Source organism: Cajanus cajan, chromosome 1 (assembly GCF_000230855.2).
Source record: "Cajanus cajan strain Asha chromosome 1, NIPB_CcT2T_4, whole genome shotgun sequence".
Taxonomy (NCBI): domain Eukaryota; kingdom Viridiplantae; phylum Streptophyta; class Magnoliopsida; order Fabales; family Fabaceae; genus Cajanus; species Cajanus cajan.
In genome coordinates, this window is record NC_138517.1 from 91,211,613 (window position 1) to 91,236,450 (window position 24,838).

Genomic DNA, 24,838 nt, shown 5'->3' on the forward strand with positions numbered 1-24,838 from the left:
GATAGGGAGAAGAGTGGGATGAAGCGCAAAAAGGACAAGTCAAATACTTGTAACATAGTCACAATTAACAACCTTGCACAACATTAAGAAAAATGTACATTCATTTATTCCACTATTTCCTATGCAGAAAACTGAATTTTATACATACGAGCAAAACATTCACACCTTAGTTGAAGTTAACCAAGTGCAAAGGAAACCAAGAATCTATTGTTCTATCGAAAACTACACCATTTTTAACTGACATGAAATTCACCGCTTGCCTGTGCCTCCTTGACTCTCTTTTCATACTCATCTTCTTCGGGCTCAGCCTCTGCTTCTTTTGTTTCATCCTCTTCTTCTTCTCCTCCCCAGCCAAATCCTCCGATTGACCTGGATGCCAGAGGTGGACTCTTGGCCTCCTCAACAATATTCATGATGTCTTCTATACTCTGAAGAGAAAAGGTTGGGTTTTCTTTTCTGTAGTAGGCAGCTTGAGCTACTTCTGTTAATTCTCTAGGCAAGTTCTTTAAAAACCATGGGTGGGACTTGATTTCCTTAATGGTGATTCTCTGCAGTAAATCATAATATGGAGTGACAATTTATTTTACCATAAAATATCCACTTGTGACAGGAGGAGAAAGGGGGTAGCTTAGAAGCACTACACTCCCATATCAGTCCATGTCTGAAATATAGTAAAAGACTGAAAAAACACCAAAAACTATGATTATGAAATTGTTGAACAGTTATGAGGACACTTCAAGTGATATCATGCGCAGGTAGTATGTGCATACCCTAACTGGATTTGCCACAAAAATGCGAGATAGCAGATGTCTGCAGTCTTGAGATATGTGAACATAGTCTGGGATCTTGTATTGAACAGCCATAATTCGCTGTATAAGAATGCAAAGAGTCAGAAAGTGTATACAAATTATAAATTAATCAACTTAGATGATGGAGAAAAGTACATTGATGGTTTTCCTAAAATTTTTGGGATCCTCCTGATCTTCAAATGGGTATGCTCCCACCAGCATTACATAAAGAGTCACTCCACATGACCATACATCTGCTAACTGAACATATACAAAACAGCATAGAAGAAATACAAAAATGAACATCATTGATGTGTTATATGCGGGAAAATCATCAAGCAGGATTTAAGCTATCTGGGGCCAAAATACTTCAAATGTGGAGGGAGAGTCAGAACAAACATGAATAACAAAAATAAAGCCCGCCTTCCTTTAGATGGAAATTTTTGTAAAGAGCATTTTAAGAAGTAACTACTAGACACCTTGTGCTACGGAAAATAATATTTACAATTTTCATTGTGAACTACCCAATTCACGCACTATTTTTTCCATATTATTCGGCCAGTTAACGTGGACACATCAAGAAATTGCGCATAATGCACAATGTCACATCTATAATTACATAACACATCAAGCATAACTATATTGTTTAAAGGCCTTGTACCAATAGAAATTATTATGATTCATTTTATTTCTAGCCCTCCTCTGACTATGAGAAGTTCATGTGTGTGCTGAACTATTCCAAGACATTCTTAATCTTACTCCATTATAGAAACAATATTACCTTTCCATCATACTCTCTACGTGAAAGAACCTCAGGTGCAATGTAGGCTGGAGTTCCCACTGTTGACTTAGGCCTAGAATGAAGCAGGGATGACTGAAAAAACAAAAGGTTTTCATCAGCAAAACTTGTCAAAAATGACTTAATAACTTATTTAAAGCAATTGGTGTTAATATCACTCTATAATCGAACCTTAGAATAACCAAAATCACAAATTTTGAGCCGCGGGGCAGGGCTGCCATCCAATAAGGTGTTCTCCAGCTTCAAGTCTCGATGGCAGATTTGCTGCAAAAAAAGAAGGAAAATTACATAGAAAATAGGCGCAAGGATGCAAAAAAAAAATTGCCAACTGAAACAACCCATTCCCGTAATAATAATTCTAATCACCATGGAATGACAGTAGCTAACTCCTGAGATGAGCTGCTGGAAGAAATATCGAGCCTGGAAATGTAGAGAAGACAACAAGAATGAGAAACAAATTATAGAATCCCCAAGCACTTGGTTGCTAAGATTTAAGAATGAAGTGGGAGTAGGAAGACTGTGCCTTTAACAAGTACTTAAGTGGAAATGAACAAGTCTACGAATGAATGATAGTCAGTCAAGCTACAAAATTTAAAAGCTTTAACAAGTATTTGAGATACAATGCCATTTCATTTTCTACACAGGTTCCTACATCTACTCATCAAACGAAGGCAAAAGATGCGAGCTATAAGCATTGTAATTTTGAAACTATAAAATAACTTCATTTGAAAAATTAAAAAATAATATTCGGAAAGAGAGGAAACCTCATCTTCACTGAATCTTCCAGCACTGCAAATTCGCTCGAAGAGCTCTCCACCAGCTGCATACTCCATAACAATACCAAGATGTGTGGGAGTCAAAACCACCTGCAAAACTGAAACCACATAATAAACAACCCAAACATGCCACAACCCAAGAAAGCCATTAGTACTCTCACTCTCAATCTCACCCACAACCACAACAAGATCATACCATATGTACATACAGACTATAGAGTACAGACCTCCTTGAACCGAATAATATTGGGGTGCCGAAGACTTCTATGGTTAATGATTTCCCTAGCAACATTCTCATCGATCTGGAAAACACCAATCAATCACAAAATACAAAGTTGAATCATCTCATGATTACAAATAATCCACAACATGAATTGCAAAAAATAAAAATAAAAAATTTACAGTGAAAATGAAAGGAGTGGAACCTAACCTTGTGACCCCGTTCAATGTATTTCATGGCAACAAGCTCTTTGGTGTCTTTGTGGCGCATGAGTCTGGCCACTCCAAAATTCCCAGATCCTATGTCCTTGACGAGCTCGTATTTGTCCATGCCGAATCGGAAATTTGCGAGCTTTGAATGAAAGCGAGGTGGTGGAGATGACCCAAATGGGGGAATGGAGAGAGAACAAAAAGATGGGGAATTTATGAGAGAGGAGAGTGATGGGTAGTGGGATTTGGGAGAGTTTCCAAGGAAAGCAAAGAATCGTGTGCGCAATTTGGAGATTTATATAATAAAAGAAAAGTGTTGAATAGTTTATTCGAGGAACAGAAGAATTGTTGCAAATTTAACTCAGGGAAGGGAGAAAGAGACAAAAGAAAGAGAGTGTGTTGATGTTGGAAAGAATGAATATGAATATCTGCTTTCTATCATTCTATGCCTCCAACATCATTGCACCTTCTCACATCCTTTTCAAATTTATCTCACTCCAATCTTTATCATTATCCTACAAAAGTTTGTTCTTTTCTTCTATATAATAAAATAAAAATAAAAATTGATGATTACATTTTAGATGTTAATAATATGGTAAGAAATTATAAATTTGTATTGAAAACTATAATAAAGTTGTATAAGTTATATTTTTAACTATAGATGTATGTCTACATATCATTAAATAATTATTTTTAATACATTCTATATCATTTGATAATTTTTGTGAGAAACTTTACAATAATTTACACAATGTTCGACCAATTGAATTAAACTTCATAAAAGAAATGAAATTCGTGTAATTTATTATACTTCATACAAATTTTCTTAAATAATTAAAATTATGACATGAATTATTTTGTTAACATACAAAATAATTTGAAGGAACCAAATTATGTACTTCTGGTGGAACAGTTTAAGATATAAATGACAAACAATATACATTAAATATGGTTTGAAAATAAAGTATAGAAGATAGAGTAGAAAACGGAGAGAAAGAAAAATAAAATAAAATAATAGGTATTGGCATGATGCACTAGAGTGGAGTTGAGGTGGAGCTATTCTTAATCATTCATCTTCTTTTATCTTTTATCAGTTATCCCTCACTCCAAATGACATGATTTGAGAATGACATCTTTTTTATCATCTTGTTATCGATGACAATAATTTATTTACTTTATTATTGATTAATTTAATCAACTATTTAATTATTCATTTTTACCCCTTTTGTTTTACCCTCTATGTATAAGTCGTAGAATGGTGTAATTTTCTTGCCTTTCAAGATTCCTCCATTTTTGGTTGTGCGCTTATATTTTAGTTCACTTTATAGTTTTTTAACAATTTTTATATATTAAATACAAATTATTATATAGCATGAGAATATTTTAAAGATTTTTTTATAAAAAATATTTTTTTTAAATTTTTTTATTTATTATAGTTATTTATAAATTAAAAATTAATATTTTAAAATAAACTATTAATAAATAGATGAAAATATATTTTATAATATAAATTATTTATTATAAATTTAAAATATAATTTATATGTACGTTTTTTTTTTTGTTATTCTTCATTCCACTTCTGTCGACCTTTATTTTCAGATAATTGTTACATAACATTTTTTTAAAATATTTAATGTATGGAAAATACTTAAATGTTACGCTTTTAATGTTTCTTAATTATTAATTAATGTTTTTGGAACAACGTTTGGTATAAGAGATTTCCTAACACTGATTAAATATTAAATAATTAATAATAAAAAAGATTCTACTAAAATCATATTAAAAATATAATGGATGTATCACTGGTATTTTTAATAACACTATTGATAAAAATTTATATTAGACTTCCGTATTATTAAAAGTCACTTTAAGTATATATAAGTAACATTAAATGTAACATTTTTTTAAAATATTTTCTTTTAAATATTTTTAATTGATCGATGGAATCGTGTGATGCACGAGGAAACGTGTATGAGAAGTATAATTATGTCCTATTAAAAATAATTATATAAATTATATTGTCACTTACGCCAATATTTAATTAGAGTGGTTAGTAAAATCACAAAACTTTTAAAGAGTGACTAAACTAACTAAAATTGAATTATGTTTTTTCTTCAAAACAAATATAAAAAAGATAAAATTCTATTTTTTTATATCTAACTATTTTAAATAAATTTAAATATGTTTTCAATCCTTAAAAAATTAGTGATTTTTTATTTTATTTCCTGTAAAATAAATGTTTTATCATGTCTTTTAAATTCAAAACCGTTGTTTTTCCTAGTAAAATAGATGGATTTGGATTTTAATTTTTATATAAAAAAAAATCTTTTATTTTAAAAAATTTGAAACCAATATTTTTATCTCTAGCAATTATTTTAAGGTAATGAATAATATTTATTTTGGAGATCTATTTTTTTTTCATAGTGTCGCATGTTAGCATGATATTATAGATAGTCATGGATGTTACTTTAGATTGTTACATAACCTTCAATTAAATATATAAGTGTATAATAGTAGTAGGAACTAAAAAACTATATGGTTATATTTTTTATATAAAATTATCTTTACATTTTTGTGTTTGTTAATGTTTATCCTTCTCATACTTTAACTTACCATTTGCATGTTTTTTGATGATTGGATAATGATGATTATGTTTTTATGAGAGTTTAGGGTTTAGGGTTTTTATGAGAGCAAGACAGGGTTAAGCTTGATGAGTTTGACACCTGAAAAGTCATGCTCTTAGATGGTAGTGTAGTTAGAGGGCTATTATTATATAATTTTTAGTAGAATTGTTTGACCGACAATTTAGTATATAGTTTGGACTACTATATATATATATATATATATATATATATATATATATATATGAGTTAATCACCTATATATTGTCAGTGTAAAATTTTTTTTACACTGACAACCAATTATATTTTTTAATTGTGTCATGTCACTATAAACACATTTACTTTTAACAGTGACATAACACAATTAAAATATATAATTGGTTGTCAGTATAAAAAAAACTTTACACTGACAACGTATAAGTAATTAACTCTATATATATTAGCATTGTATTTTTAGGAATTGTATGTATATGAACTTTAGGTAGTTGCTTTATTATTTTATTTTGAATAATAATTATTAAGTGTAAAGATGTCACAAAAAAATAAATAAATAATTATAAAATCAACAACAAAACTTATTCATTTTAAATTAATTAAAAATATATTAAAACATTTAATATATTGATAACATATTTAATAGATACATCATTATAGCATTTTATTATTATTATTATTACTACAATTACCGTTATCATCATTATATCATCATAATTATAATTATTGTTATCAACATTATCTTATAACAAATGTTACTCATTGTCATTCCTGTCATTATCAATATTCTTAATATCACTACTACAAATTTCTTACCTCATATTTATCAAACATATTATCATTATTAATATTATTATTGTTATATGTTTATTTTTTTTCCTCAAATCTAACATAACACAATTCATAACATCCTCCATTCAAGGTCTCAAGATAATTTTGTTGAATATATATGTAAGTGCTGAGCTGCCTTAATATTAAGTTGAATTCTCACTAATTAAAAGTTTAAAATAAGATTACAATTTGATTAAATTTTAAATTTACACGTTTAATATTTTTTAGAGTAATATTAATAACACACTTTTTAACTTTTTTTTTTCCCCACTCTTGCTACTATTGAATAAAGTCTCACCTTGGTTCCAAAATTCAAAATGTTTTGTTATATTAGTTTTTTATAATAAGAAATTATTAAATAAGTTCCTTAATGTCAATTATCTAATCAAATTTAACTACTTACCTTCATTTTAGTCCCCGAATATATATCAATATCATTTTAGCCACATTTTAAATTATTGTGATTGTTTATTTATACATTCAAAAGTCTATTTTATAATTTTCTGTATTTTTAAGAACCAATATCACAATGTCTTCTAAATTTAAGGATACAAATGACCATTTACTCTGCCTATTGCTTAAAATTGATCAAAAGAAACACATAATTATAAATTATGCATGGGTTTCATTAAATATGAAGTCAAAGTTAAAAAATTCAGTAATTTTTAATAAATTTTAGTAAATAATAGAAGATCTGTTACTAGCATTTAAACTTTTTAAATATAATCCGAGCATATGAATCGCTGTCATAAAATAATTATATTTTAACATGATTAAAACTAGAAGCTGTAATTTTAATTTCATATGTGGGGTAAAGAAACTGATTGATCATTTCTTTTAAAAATAAACCGTATTAAAAACTGTTGTATATTATTGTCGCAACCTCGCATTTATGGGTAGGGTGTCCCTTTTTAAGGTCAACAATGGCGAAGGGCCCTGAAGCTTCATGAATCAGAATCTAGCCATGGCCCATTGGATCAATTCTATTGTACATTTTTTTTCATCACAGGAGAAAATTTTTGTTGTATAGTAGACATGTAATCACCAAAAGCCCAATAGAATCTCAGGCCAAGTTTTCAGCACTTAGTGATTTTTCTAATAATAATAACCATATCATAGGCACAAATTAGTAATATTCTTACCAAAATTTTCATTCGCCATTCAGGTTCAATCTCTAACATAAATATAGAATTATAAATTTATAATCACCTTAATTAAGGATTAATGTTTAATAATATATTCATTATTAATTAATATTATATATAATTATTTAAGTTTTTATTATAAAAATAAAAATATAATTCATATATTAAAATAATTTGCTTTAAATAATTTAATTATACAAAATAAAAGATTTAGAGATTAAAAAAAGAGTTTTGTTTTTAGTGTAGCGTAAGTAATAGAAAGTTGTGTTGATTGATGGTGAAAAAAAAATAGTAATGAGTTGCAAAGAGAGAAAGAGAGAGAGTCAGAATCGTTCAAGTTGAAGTTCAAGTTGAAGGGTCGTGTGTTCTCTTTCTCTTAAGAATTCAGATCCGCCATGTCCATCTTCTCCAGATTCTCTCTCCTCTTCCTCTTCCTCCTCTCTCCGGCCTTCGCCTCCGAGTCGGATCACAGGGTAACATTTTCCGATCCATCTACTCTCCGATTAGATCTGCTTTTCAATTCCGCTTTTATTTTCTCAGCTCCCCTTTCCTTTTGCGTTTTCACCCTCCACGATGTCGTTTCGCGATTCGGCATTAGATCTCAGCTCTTTCCTCGCTCCTCTCCGTTATGCACCTTTATTAACCATTTACATTATCATTTTCGATGTGGATTTCAATTTCGACTCTTCCTTGTGAATTTTTTGATTCGTGGATCGTGGTGTTGGCTGTGTTTGGAATTCCAACTATTCTCTTCCTTTCGCATTAAGTTAATATGAGAATTACATAGGGGAATTCGTCGTTGTTTGGTTGCTTAAGTGTTTAGTTTTCATACATTATTTCGACGTACAAGCTTCGTTATTGTTGTTTATCTGTCTTAGTATTGCAAACGATGATCCTTTTTATATAGCCCTTTTCTTAAGTTGGAAATTTCGAGAGCGGTGGGTTATACAGTTCTAGGTCTCCTGTGATGTCTATTAGCAATTTTTTTTTAGTATTTTAAAGGCTAAAATGATGCACATAGTGACATTGACATACCTATCCGATGGGAAACTTCGGTTTGGAAACAATTGAGTGCATAGGATAAGAGTTTCTACTTCTTTAGATATCAGGAGATTGGGTGTCAGAGTCTTCCCCTTGGTAGAAGCTTGTTAATGTTGGTGGAAGTGTTTGTGCTCTGTGTCGTACGAGTTTCATGTTAACCTCATATAATGAATCAACTCATGGTTGCAACATACGTGAAAGTAGTAGTTGTTACACTTTACATGAATGTTCTGAATTAACATATCGAATGTTCTTATAAATGTCATTAAGCAGTTGTAATTTTAATTGTTGTATCAATGAATCGCACCTCATTTACTTGAGGTAGGAGTAAAGATAATCTCTGTTTCTTTTATTTGTAAGTAGCTTCCAGTCATCAATGGCTATCTGTTTTAAACATGTATTGCATTTTGTTGCAGTATCAACAAGACGAGCAGGTTATCCTTTGGGTAAACAAAGTTGGTCCTTATAACAATCCACAAGAAACATACAATTATTACAGCCTACCGTTTTGCCGTCCACCTGGTAATGCTGCACACAAATGGGGTGGTCTCGGTGAGGTCCTAGGTGGCAATGAACTCATTGATAGCCAACTTGATATAAAATTCCTAGGTATGGAGGCTTCTTTCATCCTATTTATTTCAACAGACCTATCGGTAGACAAACTGGTTTTAACAGTTTTCGTTTTTTCTTTATTTTAAATTATTAAGCAAATGTGGAAAAGACCACCTATTGCCGTGTGGAACTTGATGAAGCAAAGGTTAAGCAGTTCAAGGATGCAATTGAGAATAATTACTGGCTTGAATTCTTCATGGGTATGTTGCACTGTTCTTTCACGTATTAGAGAATTGTTAGAGTGATTATACAATTGGACAGTCAAGAAATTCTAGACACTGGCAACATTTTTTTTTCTCCCGTATTTGGCCATTGCATAAACTAAGGGGGCTGGGCTAAATAATATCCACCCTGCAGGATATTGCCTTTAACTCTGTCTTTGCTACCCAATCAGCTGTTAGATACAGTGTTTGAATCAACTTCAGGGACATGCAACTGGAAGCCCAACAATAGATTTTAATTGTGATTAAATCTTACAATCATCCAGGAAGATACCTGCTCTTGTATTCATGCAATTGCTTTTGAGAGTCTGAGAAGCCTAGTTCAGTGCTGATAGGGAAGGAGAGGCTCACAGCTAGGTCTTTGATTAAATTATTGAATGCATGGTTATACTGAATTTTGTGCAATAGTTTCAATTGAAAAATCAGAGTTCTTTAAATTGAAGAAATGTACTTGACTTATGTCTTTCTTTGTAAGTTGTGGCATTAGTGAGGTCATGTGAATTCTTTCCCAAATTCTATGAACAGTAGACATTCATATTAAACATTTTGTCATGTTTACATTCATAGAGAATTATTAATGAGTAGTTACAACATTTCATTGTGTGGGAAAATAAAATATAAATCATTAATGTGTACACGATGAAGCTTATATTTTACACATTATTGATTATACAGCATGACACTCATTTACCGAATTAAAAATGCATGAGCCTGGAAGAGCAATGCCCAGCTCAATTTTGATCCTTCAATAACTACAACCACAAGTCCTATCAGGCTGGGTGGTTTGTGATGTACATAGTCATCAAAGATGAAAGAAGGATGAAGTTAAGAATTCTTTGTGTGAAATCATTGCTTAAGCAGTCATATTTTGATGTCTTTACTCTTGATAGGTGTATTGACGTGAGTGAGGGTTCATTCTATGGGTTGGCCCTTATTATTTTATTCTTCTTTATAAATTTTCTGAGTAACTTACTCTTGGCATTCTTTCTTTCCTTGGTTGTTCTATTTGTTGATTGTCGATGCGCTAAACACAAGTTCAGATGACCTTCCATTGTGGGGTATGCCTACAACTGCCACTTTCTCTTTATTTGATTTGATTTTGCATTTCATTGGTTCATCATTGTAAATGGTTCTTTCATTCATGTTTAAGGGTATGTTGGCGAGCTACATCCTGATAAGAACAGTGATAATGGCAAGCATGTCCTTTACACACACAAGAACATTAATGTTAAATACAATAAAGATCAGGTCAGAAGTTATTTATAGTCTTTACTATCTTATGCTGTTTTGGGATTCATGGAGTGCTTATTTATCTCCATCTTATTGCAGATCATTCATGTTAATCTAACTCATGACAACCCAAAGCCTCTGGAAGTAGGAAGACCTTTGGACATGACATATTCTGTCAAATGGACCCCTACTAATGTCACTTTTGCACGCCGGTTTGATGTATACCTGGACTATCCGTTCTTTGAGCATCAGGTGAAAATAATTGCTGCCAGCTTTGTATTTTAGATTGAAGAGGTGTTTATTGTTGGTTATCTACTCCGTGTTCATTCATGTTGTCCTAGCCATGTAACTGAGAATGTTGATCCTTTTTCTTTCTCTAGATTCATTGGTTCTCCATTTTTAATTCTTTTATGATGGTCATCTTCCTTACTGGATTGGTGTCAATGATCTTAATGCGAACTTTGAGAAATGACTATGCAAAGTATGCTCGGGAGGATGATGACTTGGAAACTCTGGTGAGGCTTTGTTGATGTCTGTCTGTTACTACTACTATTACTACCATTATTTTAAATTTATGTGTGGAACACAGATTCTGTTTTTCTGGATATTCCATTGTGGTTCTGATTGTCAATTGTTTTTTAATCCCCTAATACTTCCAGGAAAGAGATGTTAGTGAAGAATCTGGCTGGAAACTTGTGCATGGTGATGTTTTTCGGCCTCCTCGCAGTTTGGTTGTTCTTTCAGCTGTTGTTGGTACAGGTGCTCAACTTGCATTGCTGGTTCTTCTTGTCATCTTGTTGGCTATTGTTGGAATGTTGTATGTTGGGTAAGTCCATAACCATAAACTAACTATAATATTATTTTGTACATATACATCTCAACTATCATCGAATGTTCCATTTCTCTAGTTCTCCTATTGATTATATTTTTTTCTTTTCATTCCTTTCCCCCTTCATTTTCCTTCAATGTGCAGACGTGGAGCCATTGTCACAACCTTCATTGTATGCTATGCTCTCACGTCTTTCATTTCTGGTTATGTGAGTGGAGGGATGTACTCACGCAATGGGGGTAGGAATTTGTATTGAACTGTGCTACATGTTTGTTTGGGTCTCTCTCTCTCTCTCTGAATGATGATAACTGTGCTCTTCATTTTCAGGTAAAAATTGGATTAAATCCATGATCCTTACAGCATCACTGTTTCCATTCATGTGCTTTGGAATTGGATTTATCTTAAACACAATTGCTATATTCTATGGATCTCTGGCTGCAATCCCCTTTGGTACTATAGTTGTTGTTTTTGTTATTTGGGCTTTTATCGCTTTCCCTCTAGCACTTCTTGGCACAGTTGTTGGAAGAAACTGGAGTGGTGCTCCAAATAATCCATGTCGTGTGAAGACCATCCCTCGTCCCATTCCTGAGAAGAAGTGGTACCTCACACCATCTGTAGTTTCTCTGATGGGAGGACTGCTTCCCTTTGGCAGCATATTCATTGAGATGTATTTTGTATTCACTTCCTTCTGGAATTACAAGGTGAATTAAAATGCAATTAAAAGTTTTTTTTTCTTCCCTTGGTTTGGTGTAATGTTTACATATGCTGTATTCGATTAGAGCCAATCATTATATCTTGAGAACAATATTTCTATATTCGTGTGAAAGCTAAGTACATGCATAGTTTCTTATGTGTTTTTTCCCCCTTCCACTCTGTGACAAACAGGTGTACTATGTCTATGGCTTCATGCTACTGGTTTTTCTGATTCTTATCATCGTTACTGTTTGTGTAACAATTGTGGGGACCTACTTTTTGTTAAATGCTGAGAACTACCACTGGCAATGGACTTCTTTCTTTTCAGCTGCCTCAACAGCTGTTTATGTGTATTTGTACTCAGTATATTACTACTATGTGAAGACGAAGATGTCAGGTTTCTTCCAAACCAGCTTCTATTTTGGATACACTTTGATGTTCTGTCTTGGACTGGGAATTCTCTGCGGTAAGTCTTCAGTTTAATTGTAATCTCTGTTTGGATTGTGTGTTCACTCTACAGTAACATGATATCTTAGTTAAGTGGTGCATAACTCTTTTTAGTATTAATGCTAGTGTGTTCTTATCACCTGAATTGGATTAAGCTTTTCTCCAAATATGCAGGAGCTGTGGGTTATCTCGGTTCGAATTTGTTTGTGAGGAGGATCTACAGAAACATCAAGTGTGACTAAGGCTTTTCTAGGAGTCTGAGACCAAAGCACTTCCATATGTTTGTTGGTGGAGACAATAAATTTGTTAGAGGAAGGCTCTGGTCATGTGTGGGGACCAAAGAATGTTTACAGGTAGTATCACAGGGTTGAGGATGGGGATGTATTTTTTTTCTCTATATTAGGGGATGTATTCATTCTCTATGCTAGGAAAGCCCTGAGATTTTTTCCCTGACTGTGGTTGAAAGCCTTGATTTAGAATGCAGGGATTGGTCTTTATAATTTAGATAGCTAGCAAAATATGAGACTCGTTGCTACTACTTTTTTCATCCTTTTTATAAATAGGTGCCCGATTGACGGACTGATGTCTGATTCCCCTACACGGTTTAGCTATTGTACGTAGAGGGGATGAAGTCTCGGAAATGAATTTTGTGCTTCTGAATTTTGTATCAAATATCAATATCCTTTCTAACTACTCCCTATTCCCTGCACATCTCTCCATGTTTCAGTTTTTAATCATTGACGTGTTATTTTTCGTTTTTGCCTTCTAACGTGAGACACGATTTTATCCAAAGAATAAATGTATGGATAAACATTCTGTGCTGCTGCATACTCGGTTTCTTAAAGGTGCTCTGTTTTAGTCCTTTCCGGTACTTTGGAGGTTTTCGTAGAACATGAGGCGTAAAATGCTGCACAGCAAGGATAAACATTCATACTGTGGGTGGATGTCAACAAAATTAATTTTGAAATGAAATGGTTTATGTTTAGATTCATTTTCTGAATGTTAGTTGTAAAACTAAGATTCAATATAAAATTTATACAAAGTAAAGGTTATTTAAAGTTGTTTTAACTTTAATTTTAGACTTGGAATTAATTTTTTAAAGTAATATTAAACACGTGAGTATTTATTTAATATTATGTTAATATTATTTTAGAGAAATGTTAGGAATATATTCTGACACATTTTTCTTAAATTATGTTTTTTTAATCTAATTTAAATGGTATTCGAAAACATACAGAATGGTTGTAGAGAGAAAAGTATCTTGCTTCTTTTTCACTCCGTTTGAGATTGTATCATTAAGCGTAATCACCGTATTTTGATTTTTTAACTGCTGGATGTGTTCACATTTGAATTTGGCCAACTTTAAAATTTAACAATCTGTTCAAAATGTATTCAAATGTGCTTGGAATATGTGGCCACACTAGCGTAATAGCATTGCAAGCATTAAGGATTTTGCGGCTCATTACTTCCCACGCAATATTTTATCGAGTTGCTGTCATAAACTTATAATCATCATCACCAAATACCAATATACTTCGGAGCCATATAATTTGTTCAAAAAGAATAATAACTTGTGCGGTGAAGATAGTGCCAACCATTATGGTCGATAATCTGTGGTGATAATAGATATGGATAGATATATTATATTGCATAAAACAATGGCACGTGGCAGATAGGGTTGCATGTAACCACAGTATTTCCACAAGCTCCCCATTAAGAAGAAGCATCAGTTAGCAGAGTCGAGAGTTTCCGTAGCAAGAGAAAATGGCCAGCACACCTGCATTGTCTGGCACTATGGCTAGCACCTCCTTCCTGAGGAGGCAACCAGTGAACACAAGCCTGAAGGCGTTCCCCAACGCTAATGTTATGTTTGGTGTAAAAGGAGGACGTGGAGGTCGTGTGACAGCCATGGCCTTGTACAAGGTGAAGCTGATCACACCAGAGGGACCACAGGAATTTGAGTGCCCTGATGATGTTTACATTCTTGACCAGGCAGAGGAGTTAAACATTGACCTTCCCTTCTCATGCAGGGCTGGTTCTTGCTCTTCCTGTGCTGGCAAAGTTAAGGATGGACAAGTGGACCAGTCAGATGGTAGCTTCCTTGATGATGACCAAATTGCTGATGGTTTTGTTCTCACCTGTGTTGCTTACCCTATCTCAGATGTTGTTATTGAGACTCACAGGGAGGACGAGCTCACTGGTTAATTCATATCTCTATCTCACCACTTTTATGTTTCTTCCATCATCAGGAATGTTGCTTTAATTTTGTGCCATTTTCTCATGCTATTTATGATGAGCAACTTATGCATTCATTACTTCGCCTGTATTACCAAGTCAACTTGTTGTAACTATAATAATCTTTTTCCACACTATCCTTTCCTCTTTCCCTGCTTCAATAACAACTCCCATTTTCCTTCTTGTATACAAGCGTACGTGCATGGATTTTCTTCCTTGATGCTAACTTGTGTCTTACCTTCGTTCTTAACTCTTAACAACATGATGATGCCTTCTTACCAGTGTTCTTGACTTCTACAATGCGTTCCTAACTTGTAATAGATGTTGTTAATGCTAGCAGACAAATTGTATGGTAAAAAAACTTTTAGCTTTCATATCACTTTGTACATCTATCTTCTCTAATGTCTAAAGTTCCAACTTATTCTCATGTAAAACTTTTGCTTCCTCCCCTTTGCCATCACGCTCTTCACCATTGTAGGACGGGGTTGGGGGATTCAACCTCCTGACCCAGGGTGGATAAGAGTCAATTTTTTATTTTTTTAAAAATAAGTTTATATATTTATTTTGACTATTTCTTGTAACATATATTTTTTTTAATATATAAAGGACCATATAAATTAGTATAAAATAATATATCTAAATAATAAAATAAATATTAAATTATAATAGATCTAATTTGATTTATTGTCTAAGAAATTTCAAATTTATTATATAATAAAACAGATGTAATTATAATAATAACTCTTTAAATAAATTTATTGTACAAAAAATCTATAATTACATATAAAATAAATCAAATGCATAATATATGAGTTGCATAATAAATCACATATTACTTAGATAATAAATTCTATATGATTTATTTAAATTTAACATTAAGAATAAAAAATTATAATAATAATAAAAGTTACGCAGGTCAGTGGGTTAACCTGACCTAACTAGCATCCTCACCTGCCCTGTCAATTTTTGGGGGTCTGCAAATCTTGTTTTGCCATCTCTACAAATTTAATCAAGAGATATGTAAGTCGGATTATAAACATATGTGAATACTGTTATGAGTTAAACCTTATATTGAGTTATGCAAATGATAGTACAGCACTGAATAAGGAGATGTTTCAATGTTTGGTTCGAAAAATAATTTATTTCTCCCAGACAGGCTAGATATTGCATTTTGTTTGGTTAGCGAATTTATGTGTTGAATAAAACTTGATAGGACGACATGTAATGGAAAACGGAAGTATAAAACTTAGCAGAGAAAAGTAAAGGTCAAGGATGAGAACAATTTTATATTTATTAGATAATTACGTTGTTTTGTATGTTTTTCATTCATATATAAGATAAATACATGAAAAATAAATTATACATAATACTCATAAGTTAAGTCAATAAAACACATGTATCCATTATCTTTAGATGAATAGATTTGTCTAAAATTAGATATTTAGTAGAATGTTATTCACTAAGCAATCATAATTAATTACTAACAGTAAAAATAAAAGAAAAATTTTACTGGTTTAACTAAAAATAGACCTTTACATCCCACTTATAGGTTTTTACAATACTTCAAGGAGATTAAAAAAATATTTGAATGAAAGAAATGCGAATACAATTCTTTTAAAGCTTATGCTGACACCGACAATGCAGATAGAAATTTCACCTTTCGTTTTTTGAGGAAACTTAACAACTTGGAAAAAGGAAAAAATAGCTAGAAATTTTTTCACGACGTTATTTTATAAGTAGCAAACAGTTAGTAGTCAAGTCGTAACAGCATTGCAAGCATTAAGGATCGCAAGCTGGATTTTGTATCAGCAATAATATATACATGCAAGTGATACTAATAGAGCCATATAAAAACTAAAAAATTCATTAAATAGTTCATAAAGTTTAACTCGTGTGGAGATGATAGTATACCAACCCCCACAGTCAGTAATCTGTGGTGATAATAGAGACAGATAGATTGAGGCATAAAATAACGCCACGTGGCAGATAGGGTTGCATGTGTTAGTGTCACGTCACGTCAATGCTCGTTGTAACCACACCATTACCACAAGCTCTCTATCGTTATCAAGAAGAAGGTAGCAGAACCTGGTAGAGCAACGCATAGAGGAGAGTTTGCACTTTGCACACACAACAGCACCAAGAGAATGGCCACCACACCCTCTTCCTTTGCCACTATGGTCACCACCTCCTTCCTAAGGAAGCAACCAATGAGCACAAGCCTCAAGGCATTCCCCAACTCTAACACCTTGTTTGGTGTGAAAGGAGGATTTGGAGGACGTGTGACTGCCATGGCCACGCACAAGGTGAAGCTGATCACACCAGAGGGACCACATGACTTTCAGTGCCGTGATGATACGTACATTCTTGACGCGGCTGAGGATCTTAACATTGACCTTCCCTACTCATGCAGGGCTGGTGCTTGCTCTTCATGTGTTGGCAAAGTTGTGAGTGGCGAAGTGGATCAGTCAGACAGTAGCTTCCTTGATGATGGCCAAATCAACGATGGATTTGTTCTCACCTGTGTTGCTTACCCCAAGTCAGATGTTGTTATTGAGACTCACAAGGAGGACCAGCTCTAGTTAACTTGAGTTTGATTTTGTACCATTTTCTCAGGATATTATTATGCTTGTTTTGTGAGAGGTAGTGATTACAAAATTAAGTCTTGGTAGACAGAAGTATAGTGTGTTACTATATATTAAGGGACATTATTCATGTTTGAAAGATATTATTCCTTCTTATGTAACCACTATGCATTTATCATTCACATTATGCCCATTAGTAGTTTAATTATGTGTTTATGCAATGGTTATGAGTTACTCTATAGTTGAGGACCAAGTGAGCAATTCATGGAGCAGGTGTAACAATATAATAGAATTTCCTCTATTTCTCAGTATCCTCCTCCTTATTATTACCTATGTATGATCAGAAAGTTATGCTTTAATTCTTCACTTGTGGTATTAAGTGATCTTGTTGTATGTAATAATCTTTTCCTTGCTGTTTCTGCACTGTCCTTTCCTCTTTCTGTGTTGAATAACAACTCTGATCTAACTTGCATTTCCCTAATAATTGATGAAATTGCTTCTTACAAATGTTCTTAACTTGTTATAGAACATGATGTTAATACGGAGGATTACAGTTCCAAAATGCTAGGAAGTAAATTGTATGGCCAATTTTTTTTAACCTTCATATCACTTCAAAGAAGAGGGAGATGATATCTAGCTGTATGTGCAGTACAAGGTAGCTTCTTCATTCTCCACTACTTGCGTCTATGCTTCAGAGCATTTAAGACTGATTTTTACATATATGCTCTATGAGTTCCAACTAGTTCTGAAGTAAAACTTCAAATATGAAACATTAATAAATCATGTCTTCTGAAACAAATCAAGAAGAGTGTCAACTTTTGCTTCCTCTCCATTGCCAACATGGTCTTCCCCGTTGTATGACGGTTGTGGGGGATTATTAGTATTAGTATACACAGACTCAGACAAATACTCGGTCACCTTAATTGAATCTTTTGGATTGTTGGGAGTCTCAAAGTTCAGCTGGTCTACTGAAGTCACTGTTATCTGATTCAAAGACTCTAAGGATGAACTTCGAGTTAGAGTACCGGATACAACTGTTATTTCATCCCTCTCATCAATTGTTGATTCGAGGGAACACACTGATCTTGCGGTGTGTGAATGCACCGAGTCATGCTTAGACTTGTGTTTTACTCTTTTACACCAACTATGCAGAGACTCTCGAACACTCTCAGCTACTAAGGCCTTCTTACATCGAGATCCCATCTGGAGTGAATCAACAAAATGGGATAAAACATATTATTGCTTTCACATTTCTGATGGAACACTAACGAAAAATGAGACTCAATAAAATAACATTAAATCGGTTTGGATATAAGTTAAAAATACTTTTCAGAACTTCTTTATTAAAAAATGTTTTGTTTTCAATAGAGAAATTTTCAAAAATTCTTCTAAACTTGTATCAAATAAATTCATTATAAACATCTAATGTGAATTGCAAAAGGATTACCCTGAAATGATAACGTAACAATCCATAATGAGGATGCACAACTAGCTAGCCACTTTTATACTACTAAATTTTATTTCCCGTTTATATTGATGGTGACATGCCCAATTTGAAGTTCAGTGATAGTGAAGTTATCTTCACTTGTTTCTTGTGGATCTGTGTTATTTTTGTGATGCCATATTGTTTCAGTTTGACTATTCTGCCTTGGTTCTATCAGCTTGTGTGCCTCCCTAATGCACTTTTTATACAAGAACTTAACGCAGAGAGAGTTAAGTCAACCTGAGAAACTATAATATTCAGGGGCACTGTCATATAGCTACACCAGAATTGAACAAGAGCACTGCAAGTTTAAAAATAAGAAAATGTGAGAGTCCCTGCAGATTAAAGCAGTGTAGAATCCAGAAAACTAGTAAAAAAAGGTAGAACAAAAAAATCTTGGAAGAGAGGTGAAACCAACCCAGAAGCCAACCGAGTGATGATCATGTAATGGTTTCTCGTGAAGCACGATTGTTCTTGGAATCCCCACTAAACAAACAAAATCAAGAAAACTTATCTAATACACGCATGTCATAAGCAAAGTACACAATCGTGAGAAATTGAAGTCTTACCAATGTCCAAATAAATGTTGCCATTTCAAAGGCATTCTGCATGAACAGTAGAGAAAAATAAGAACAAAATACACAACCATGCAGCATCATGACCCAACTACAAATAAACTGTTATCAATTCATACCTGAAATATGACAAATTGTATCAGCCATAACAGTATATCTGGCTTTTTGAACCAAAAAAGATCATCGCGCGGCTTCACTTGTGTCCTAGCAGATGGACCTGTCTGCTTCATAATTTCAAGTGCTAAAGTGGATACAACATGTTGAAGTTTTGTCCCTATCAACATGACAAGCTTTTACGTGTAGAGAAATCAGACCTTAAGGAAAATAACTTTCAATGAATTGTTTCATTTTGATTTTTTGAAATATCAAATTAGAATATACATACAATTGCAGGGATAAATGATAGCCAGAAGTATATATTCAGACCTGCAAATTTAGAAACTTTTAAATATCTGAGGAAATTACTCGAACACACTATGGCATAACTCCAAAACGAAGAAGAGAAGTTACCATGGATGTTCACGAAGATGCAGACTATGGCATAAAGCCAAAGTGGCCAGCTGCAAAATTGAAAAATAATTTATTCAGCTCTCTAAGTTTTCTCATTTCTTTTTAAATAAAACTTTAAGTAGAAGTCTAATTTATAAATTATCTGTGTTTGCTACAATAACTCTGGAGTTTCTCCCATAGGAAACTTCATTTCTCTTCACTCCATTTCTTATGTTAATCACAAGCTTTCCATTATAACTAAGAAACTTATTGTTAATAACTAACATCGGTTTGCTACACAGTAACCAGTTGAAAGGAAAAATCCATTTCAAAAGGTTTCATACCTTATTCCTAGAATGGCATGAAATTCATCTTCCATGCTTCGAACCACATATTTATGAAAATTATAAGACAACGGCAATTTGTGTTCCTGTAAATTTTTAAAGCAGGGAGCAAATTAGACTAGTGGTATGGAATAAAGCCAGCGAGGAAGATGACAAGCAAGTAAATCCTAAAATTCTCGTACGATGATCATTTGTGTGAAAAATGACATGGATTTATGATTTGTGAAAGCAAAAAGTACCCTTCAATCCATCATGTATAACATTTTAGAAGAAGGTTCCATCGATATAGAAGAATTAAAAGATCATGCCATCAGGTAACAATTATGGATAATCAAATGTCCAGGCATGCATTATTTTGTCCTAAACCCCTCAACAAATAAAAAACTTACAGTGATGAAACCTAAACGGAGTGCAAGGTAATCTGATTTTTGTATAGAGCTCCTAAACTGACGTAGAAAACAGAGCTGCATGGTCAGGTCACAAATTTTAATCCACTATTGAGACATTCAAAATATGCACAAGGCTGATATAATTAGAAGCAAGGAGAAAAGTTGTTAAAATAATTTCAAATCCAGGAATGTTTCCTTTTCTTATCATACTTTGGAATTATTACTAAAATTTTAAACTGAAAGATGTTTAGTTAGTTCAATTTCTAGCAAAATGGTCCATCAAAATGTCATCTCAGTAAAAATAAGGACACAAATAACTAAGGAACTGCAATTTATATTGACATATATTACCATCCAGTTTAGGATTGGACTCCTGCTCCATGGATGAGATGTGTGATGGAAAACAAATGTTGTCTGCCGCCTCATAACCTTTATTTTCTTTCCTGTTAGAACAAAAATTAGTAAAATTATAGGACACATTATTAATTTGTGATACGTGGTGCAAAAATTATTACTTATTACATGAGAAAAAAAGCAGAGAAACCATGTTTTGGGGCTTTTCCCCCTCAGTCATTTGTTTTCATTGACAAAGTTCCTAAAGTGGTTGGTCAATGAAGTACCATTATATACTAATTACCTTGCAAGTTTCCATCGATTGCCATCTTAGCCTGATTTTCCCATCTGCGCCAACTATAGATCTACAAACACATGCAAGTGCAACAATGAGAAAATAAATCCCTACTTGCTTAGCAGTTGGGATAAAGAGACAAGCAAGCAAACTACTGATTATAAGAACATTGACACGTCTTAATAATTGTGAATATTACTGTATTGATGTTGCTAAAACACCTCAAGGGTTCATAAATGTGCCAAGGAGAAACGTTGTACATAATCCTATAAAAAACTAAAAACTATTTTGACTGACCTTGCTCATTGCTAAACCAACTGCCAGACAACTATACATAACATGAGTGATCCCAAGAACAAATAAGAACCTGTGCAGCTGCTCAAGGCCCTCATATGAAACAAATGGTTCATGGCCCTGCATTCATTTATTAGTTTTTTCAGAATGGTGAGTTGTAGTATTGCAAAGAAAGAGATTTAATCTCAGTCCGTTCAACAGAAGAAAATACCCTGCAGTTTGTTTTCCTGGAAAGCAAAGCCTAAATGTAATTAGCAAAACCTAAATGTAATTAAAGTAAGTTACCGCTCCACATTGGTTGAATGCTCCACTATTTAGACCCTTTGGAATAGTAGTTTCATCAGGGAAAGAGGACAAGCTTTCGTGCATGATATTCTCAGTCGTGCCCAGGTCTTGTGCAGAACAAATATAAAATCGACTGCTAAAAAGTGATGAATCCACACAAATTTCGGAGATCCACCTTGCACTTTGTGCCAACAACAAAGAGATAAGCCCAAGCAGCATCAACTCTATCACAAAGGAGCGATCCAAGTTAAATACAAAATTAAAAAACCATTAAAGCTGCCAACTCCACAGCCCTTCAAAATCGAGGAACAATATTAGTTACTCAAGTACATAAGTTAAAGTGGAACTAATCATATTCAGTGTCCTTACCTTCCTTAATTTTCTCCAGTGAAGCAAAAAGTGCCTTCCTTCTTGTTTTCCTCAACCACTGCAAAGCATGGAAAAACAAGTTTCATATCTTCTTCATGAGATTTTTAAAAACTACAATTACTTGTGTTTATCAGTCCACTTTTTTTTTTTTTTTTTTTTTTTTTTCTCTTAGTGATGCACTCTACGGTTGAAATCATAAACTAAAAGAGTAAATTGCATAGACACTCTTTGAGGTTTCATGAAATTGCACACACTTCTACTACTTTGTTTATCTCACGCTAACCCTTTCTTTTTGTTCTAAGAATATGGTCCATGTAGTGTTTTAAAATTGATAGCTAAGAATTAATTAGCATTCGTGAGATGTGATTATTGTTGGTCAAACATTATTCTAACAGTGATGTAAATCAATGTTGTGAATACTAAATCGACCTTCCATGTCCTAAGATAGACCTTACACTAACCCTTTAGACATTACATTAATCCCTTAATTATTTGAAAAACATTATCCTATTACCCTAGAAGGGGGGTTACAGTAAACGTTGAAAAAATTAAAGATGCGTGTGCAATCTCACGGAACCTGAGATTGACCATGTAATTTAGTCAAAGTAAAAAACAGAAACAACTGTGATACTATCATGGCCAGTAGAAAACTAGAAACCAAGCAACTAGGAATCAGTGATAAAGGTGATTTGTTAACTCTACATGCATACGCATGATGACATGGATATTTAGTGTTTACCTCTCCAAAGCGGTAGATTGAACGCTCAACCAAGAAGCAGACAAAGACCATGACAGTAACAACAGAGGCAACTGAATACGTTGGTGTCTCAGCCAGAGAGCGACCTCGCTGCAGCACCTCTGCCATTGCTAATGCTCACATCAATGATCAAACCAACAAGGTCGTGTGTGGTGCAACAAGTTGAAGGCTTATTTCATGGGAAAAGTACAATAATGTTTTGATTCCACTTCCACATAAATCATAAATGCAAGCAAGATGGGATCCAGGAAATGGGGAAGTGCAATAGTATTATGCAAAAGAGAAGTATCTGAGTTTATGTTTATTATTATTAGGTGAAGAAGGTGCATGTGGACAGTGGAAACCTCGCTCACCTTTCAACACAACAAATTCATTGTTTAATGTTATTTTTAATTGTTATTCTTGTCTCACACACTTTCCACTCTCATGCTTCTCTCTCGCTCCAAATCCAAAAAATGCACATGGAGGGTTTTCCCACTCTCCCAGGGAAGGTTGTTAACAATTTTTAAGTTGCAAGGGTCCCAAATCAAAACCGGTATGCTATGTTCTTTGGATGTGGATGCTGTTACCATTAAATCAATATCAGTTTATAGCAAACCAAAGGAAAAGTGAGTTCAGCCAAAAACAACACAACAAAAGGAAACTGAAAAAGATACTTTAATGATTAAAATATTCCTTCGAGACAATAATTGACATAAATCTGTTAAGAGTAGCATGATATATCTCTTATGATTTGTTTGGGAGAGGAAAAATAATTTAGGTAAATGGAAGTGAATAGTTGAGAATTGATTTGATTAAAAATAATGTGAAATTTGTAGTTGTTTAGAATAGTGAAATTAGGTGAGAAATGGAAAAAAATTTGATATTTTAAAAATGTATTTTGTAGAGGTAGATTTTTATGTAAAAATATATTATTTAAACAATTATTTTTTTATTATTTTTTATTAACTAACTGATCAAATAATAGTGTAGGATAGTTTTATTCATGTATTTTTATTTTTATTTTGTGAAAAATTTCACAGAAATTCACTTAAGAAAGTGAAATTAAATTCACATGGATTCCACCATAATTTTCTTACAAATTTACTTAAATCATTTTCTCTAAACATATTTTTTTTTAATTCCTTAATAATCTCTCTCTCTTTTTTCCTTTATTCCTTACTATATCACCTTTTCAATCAGATGATTAGAGACATTTCCTACAAGAAAATTTTGTAGTTTCTCATGGATGTGAGCCTCGAAATATTAGTTTCTTTTGGTACATAATTTAGAAAATCACTTGACACATTTCACAACTATATAACTTCACACATTGTGGTAGCCACATGTAAAAATTTGAGTAAACTATGTCAACAAAGTTTTTTTTTAACCATTTATTATGCTTTCTGAACAATAGAAATATAAATTTTATTTTTTTATATAAAATATTTAAACATTTTTATAATTATTTCATTTCATTTTAATTTATCTTTATTTTGTTTTTATGACCTTATTTCTAGATATTAAAATATATTCTGAAGTTACAATTTCATATTGGCAATCACAACTGGCAAGTAGCAACCATGATTTTTCATCTGAAAACTCATTGAAACTCTTCCAAAATTTTGATAATATTTAGAGAATTAACTTAATAGAGAGGTAATAAGTCAAAAATATTAGTTGGTACAGAAAATTTCACAAGGATGATTGAATCAATAAAAATAAAAATGAAAATGAAAAAAGAGATGAAGTACAAAATAAATGGATGTCTAAAAACAAATTAATTTATGAAATAATTTTATTGATTTTACTTTTTAACACATTATTAATCATTGATTAACTATAGGTTTATGCAATAATTTATCATCTTAATAAGTTAATGATTTTTCTTTCTTATTACGATGACCTGGATGGGTTAAAGATTAAAAATAGAATTTTCTTTTTGTCTCTTTAAATTAGCTGAGTTACAAATT

General features: G+C 32.7%; 5 protein-coding genes across 6 annotated transcripts; 3 read left to right on the forward strand and 2 right to left on the reverse strand.

Annotated features, from left to right (window-relative positions):
* Nucleotides 1-33: 33 nt before the first annotated feature.
* Nucleotides 34-3,270, reverse strand: LOC109804084 (serine/threonine-protein kinase SRK2A). Of its 2 annotated transcripts, XM_020365852.3 has the most exons (9): nt 2,794-3,270; nt 2,591-2,665; nt 2,352-2,453; nt 1,954-2,007; nt 1,759-1,851; nt 1,570-1,662; nt 945-1,049; nt 771-869; nt 34-548 (listed from the first exon to the last, which is right to left on the reverse strand). In XM_020365852.3, exons 1-9 carry the CDS (start codon nt 2,911-2,913, stop codon nt 234-236), a joined length of 1,056 nt encoding a protein of 351 aa, XP_020221441.1. In that variant the 5' UTR covers nt 2,914-3,270; the 3' UTR covers nt 34-233. The 2 variants fall into 2 exon arrangements, with proteins under 2 accessions (XP_020221441.1, XP_020221442.1); XM_020365853.2 differs by lacking the exon at nt 2,794-3,270 and having other exon boundaries at nt 2,352-2,461.
* A 4,384-nt stretch (nt 3,271-7,654) lies between these two features.
* Nucleotides 7,655-13,149, forward strand: LOC109803557 (transmembrane 9 superfamily member 1). The gene is made up of 12 exons (XM_020365181.3): nt 7,655-7,856; nt 8,841-9,033; nt 9,132-9,236; nt 10,298-10,315; nt 10,408-10,505; nt 10,587-10,739; nt 10,868-11,002; nt 11,147-11,313; nt 11,461-11,555; nt 11,644-12,017; nt 12,202-12,475; nt 12,631-13,149. The coding sequence occupies exons 1-12, from the start codon at nt 7,779-7,781 to the stop codon at nt 12,696-12,698; spliced, it is 1,758 nt and encodes a 585-aa protein (XP_020220770.1). The 5' UTR covers nt 7,655-7,778; the 3' UTR covers nt 12,699-13,149.
* Nucleotides 13,150-14,155: 1,006 nt separating this feature from the next.
* On the forward strand, nt 14,156-14,883 carry LOC109804530 (ferredoxin). The gene has a single exon (XM_020366377.3). The coding sequence runs from the start codon at nt 14,221-14,223 to the stop codon at nt 14,659-14,661; it is 441 nt and encodes a 146-aa protein (XP_020221966.1). The 5' UTR covers nt 14,156-14,220; the 3' UTR covers nt 14,662-14,883.
* Nucleotides 14,884-16,716: 1,833 nt separating this feature from the next.
* Nucleotides 16,717-17,455, forward strand: LOC109804113 (ferredoxin). Its single transcript, XM_020365890.3, has one exon. It carries the CDS (start codon nt 16,836-16,838, stop codon nt 17,268-17,270), a length of 435 nt encoding a protein of 144 aa, XP_020221479.1. The 5' UTR covers nt 16,717-16,835; the 3' UTR covers nt 17,271-17,455.
* MLO4 (Seven transmembrane MLO family protein) lies at nt 17,123-23,929 on the reverse strand. The gene is made up of 15 exons (XM_020365889.3): nt 22,869-23,929; nt 22,130-22,187; nt 21,761-21,984; nt 21,479-21,595; nt 21,191-21,251; nt 20,905-20,996; nt 20,554-20,628; nt 20,165-20,250; nt 19,842-19,891; nt 19,717-19,757; nt 19,451-19,621; nt 19,326-19,361; nt 19,175-19,242; nt 18,997-19,057; nt 17,123-18,476 (listed from the first exon to the last, which is right to left on the reverse strand). Exons 1-15 carry the CDS (start codon nt 22,992-22,994, stop codon nt 18,054-18,056), a joined length of 1,689 nt encoding a protein of 562 aa, XP_020221478.1. The 5' UTR covers nt 22,995-23,929; the 3' UTR covers nt 17,123-18,053.
* Between the last annotated feature and the right edge of the window lie 909 nt (nt 23,930-24,838).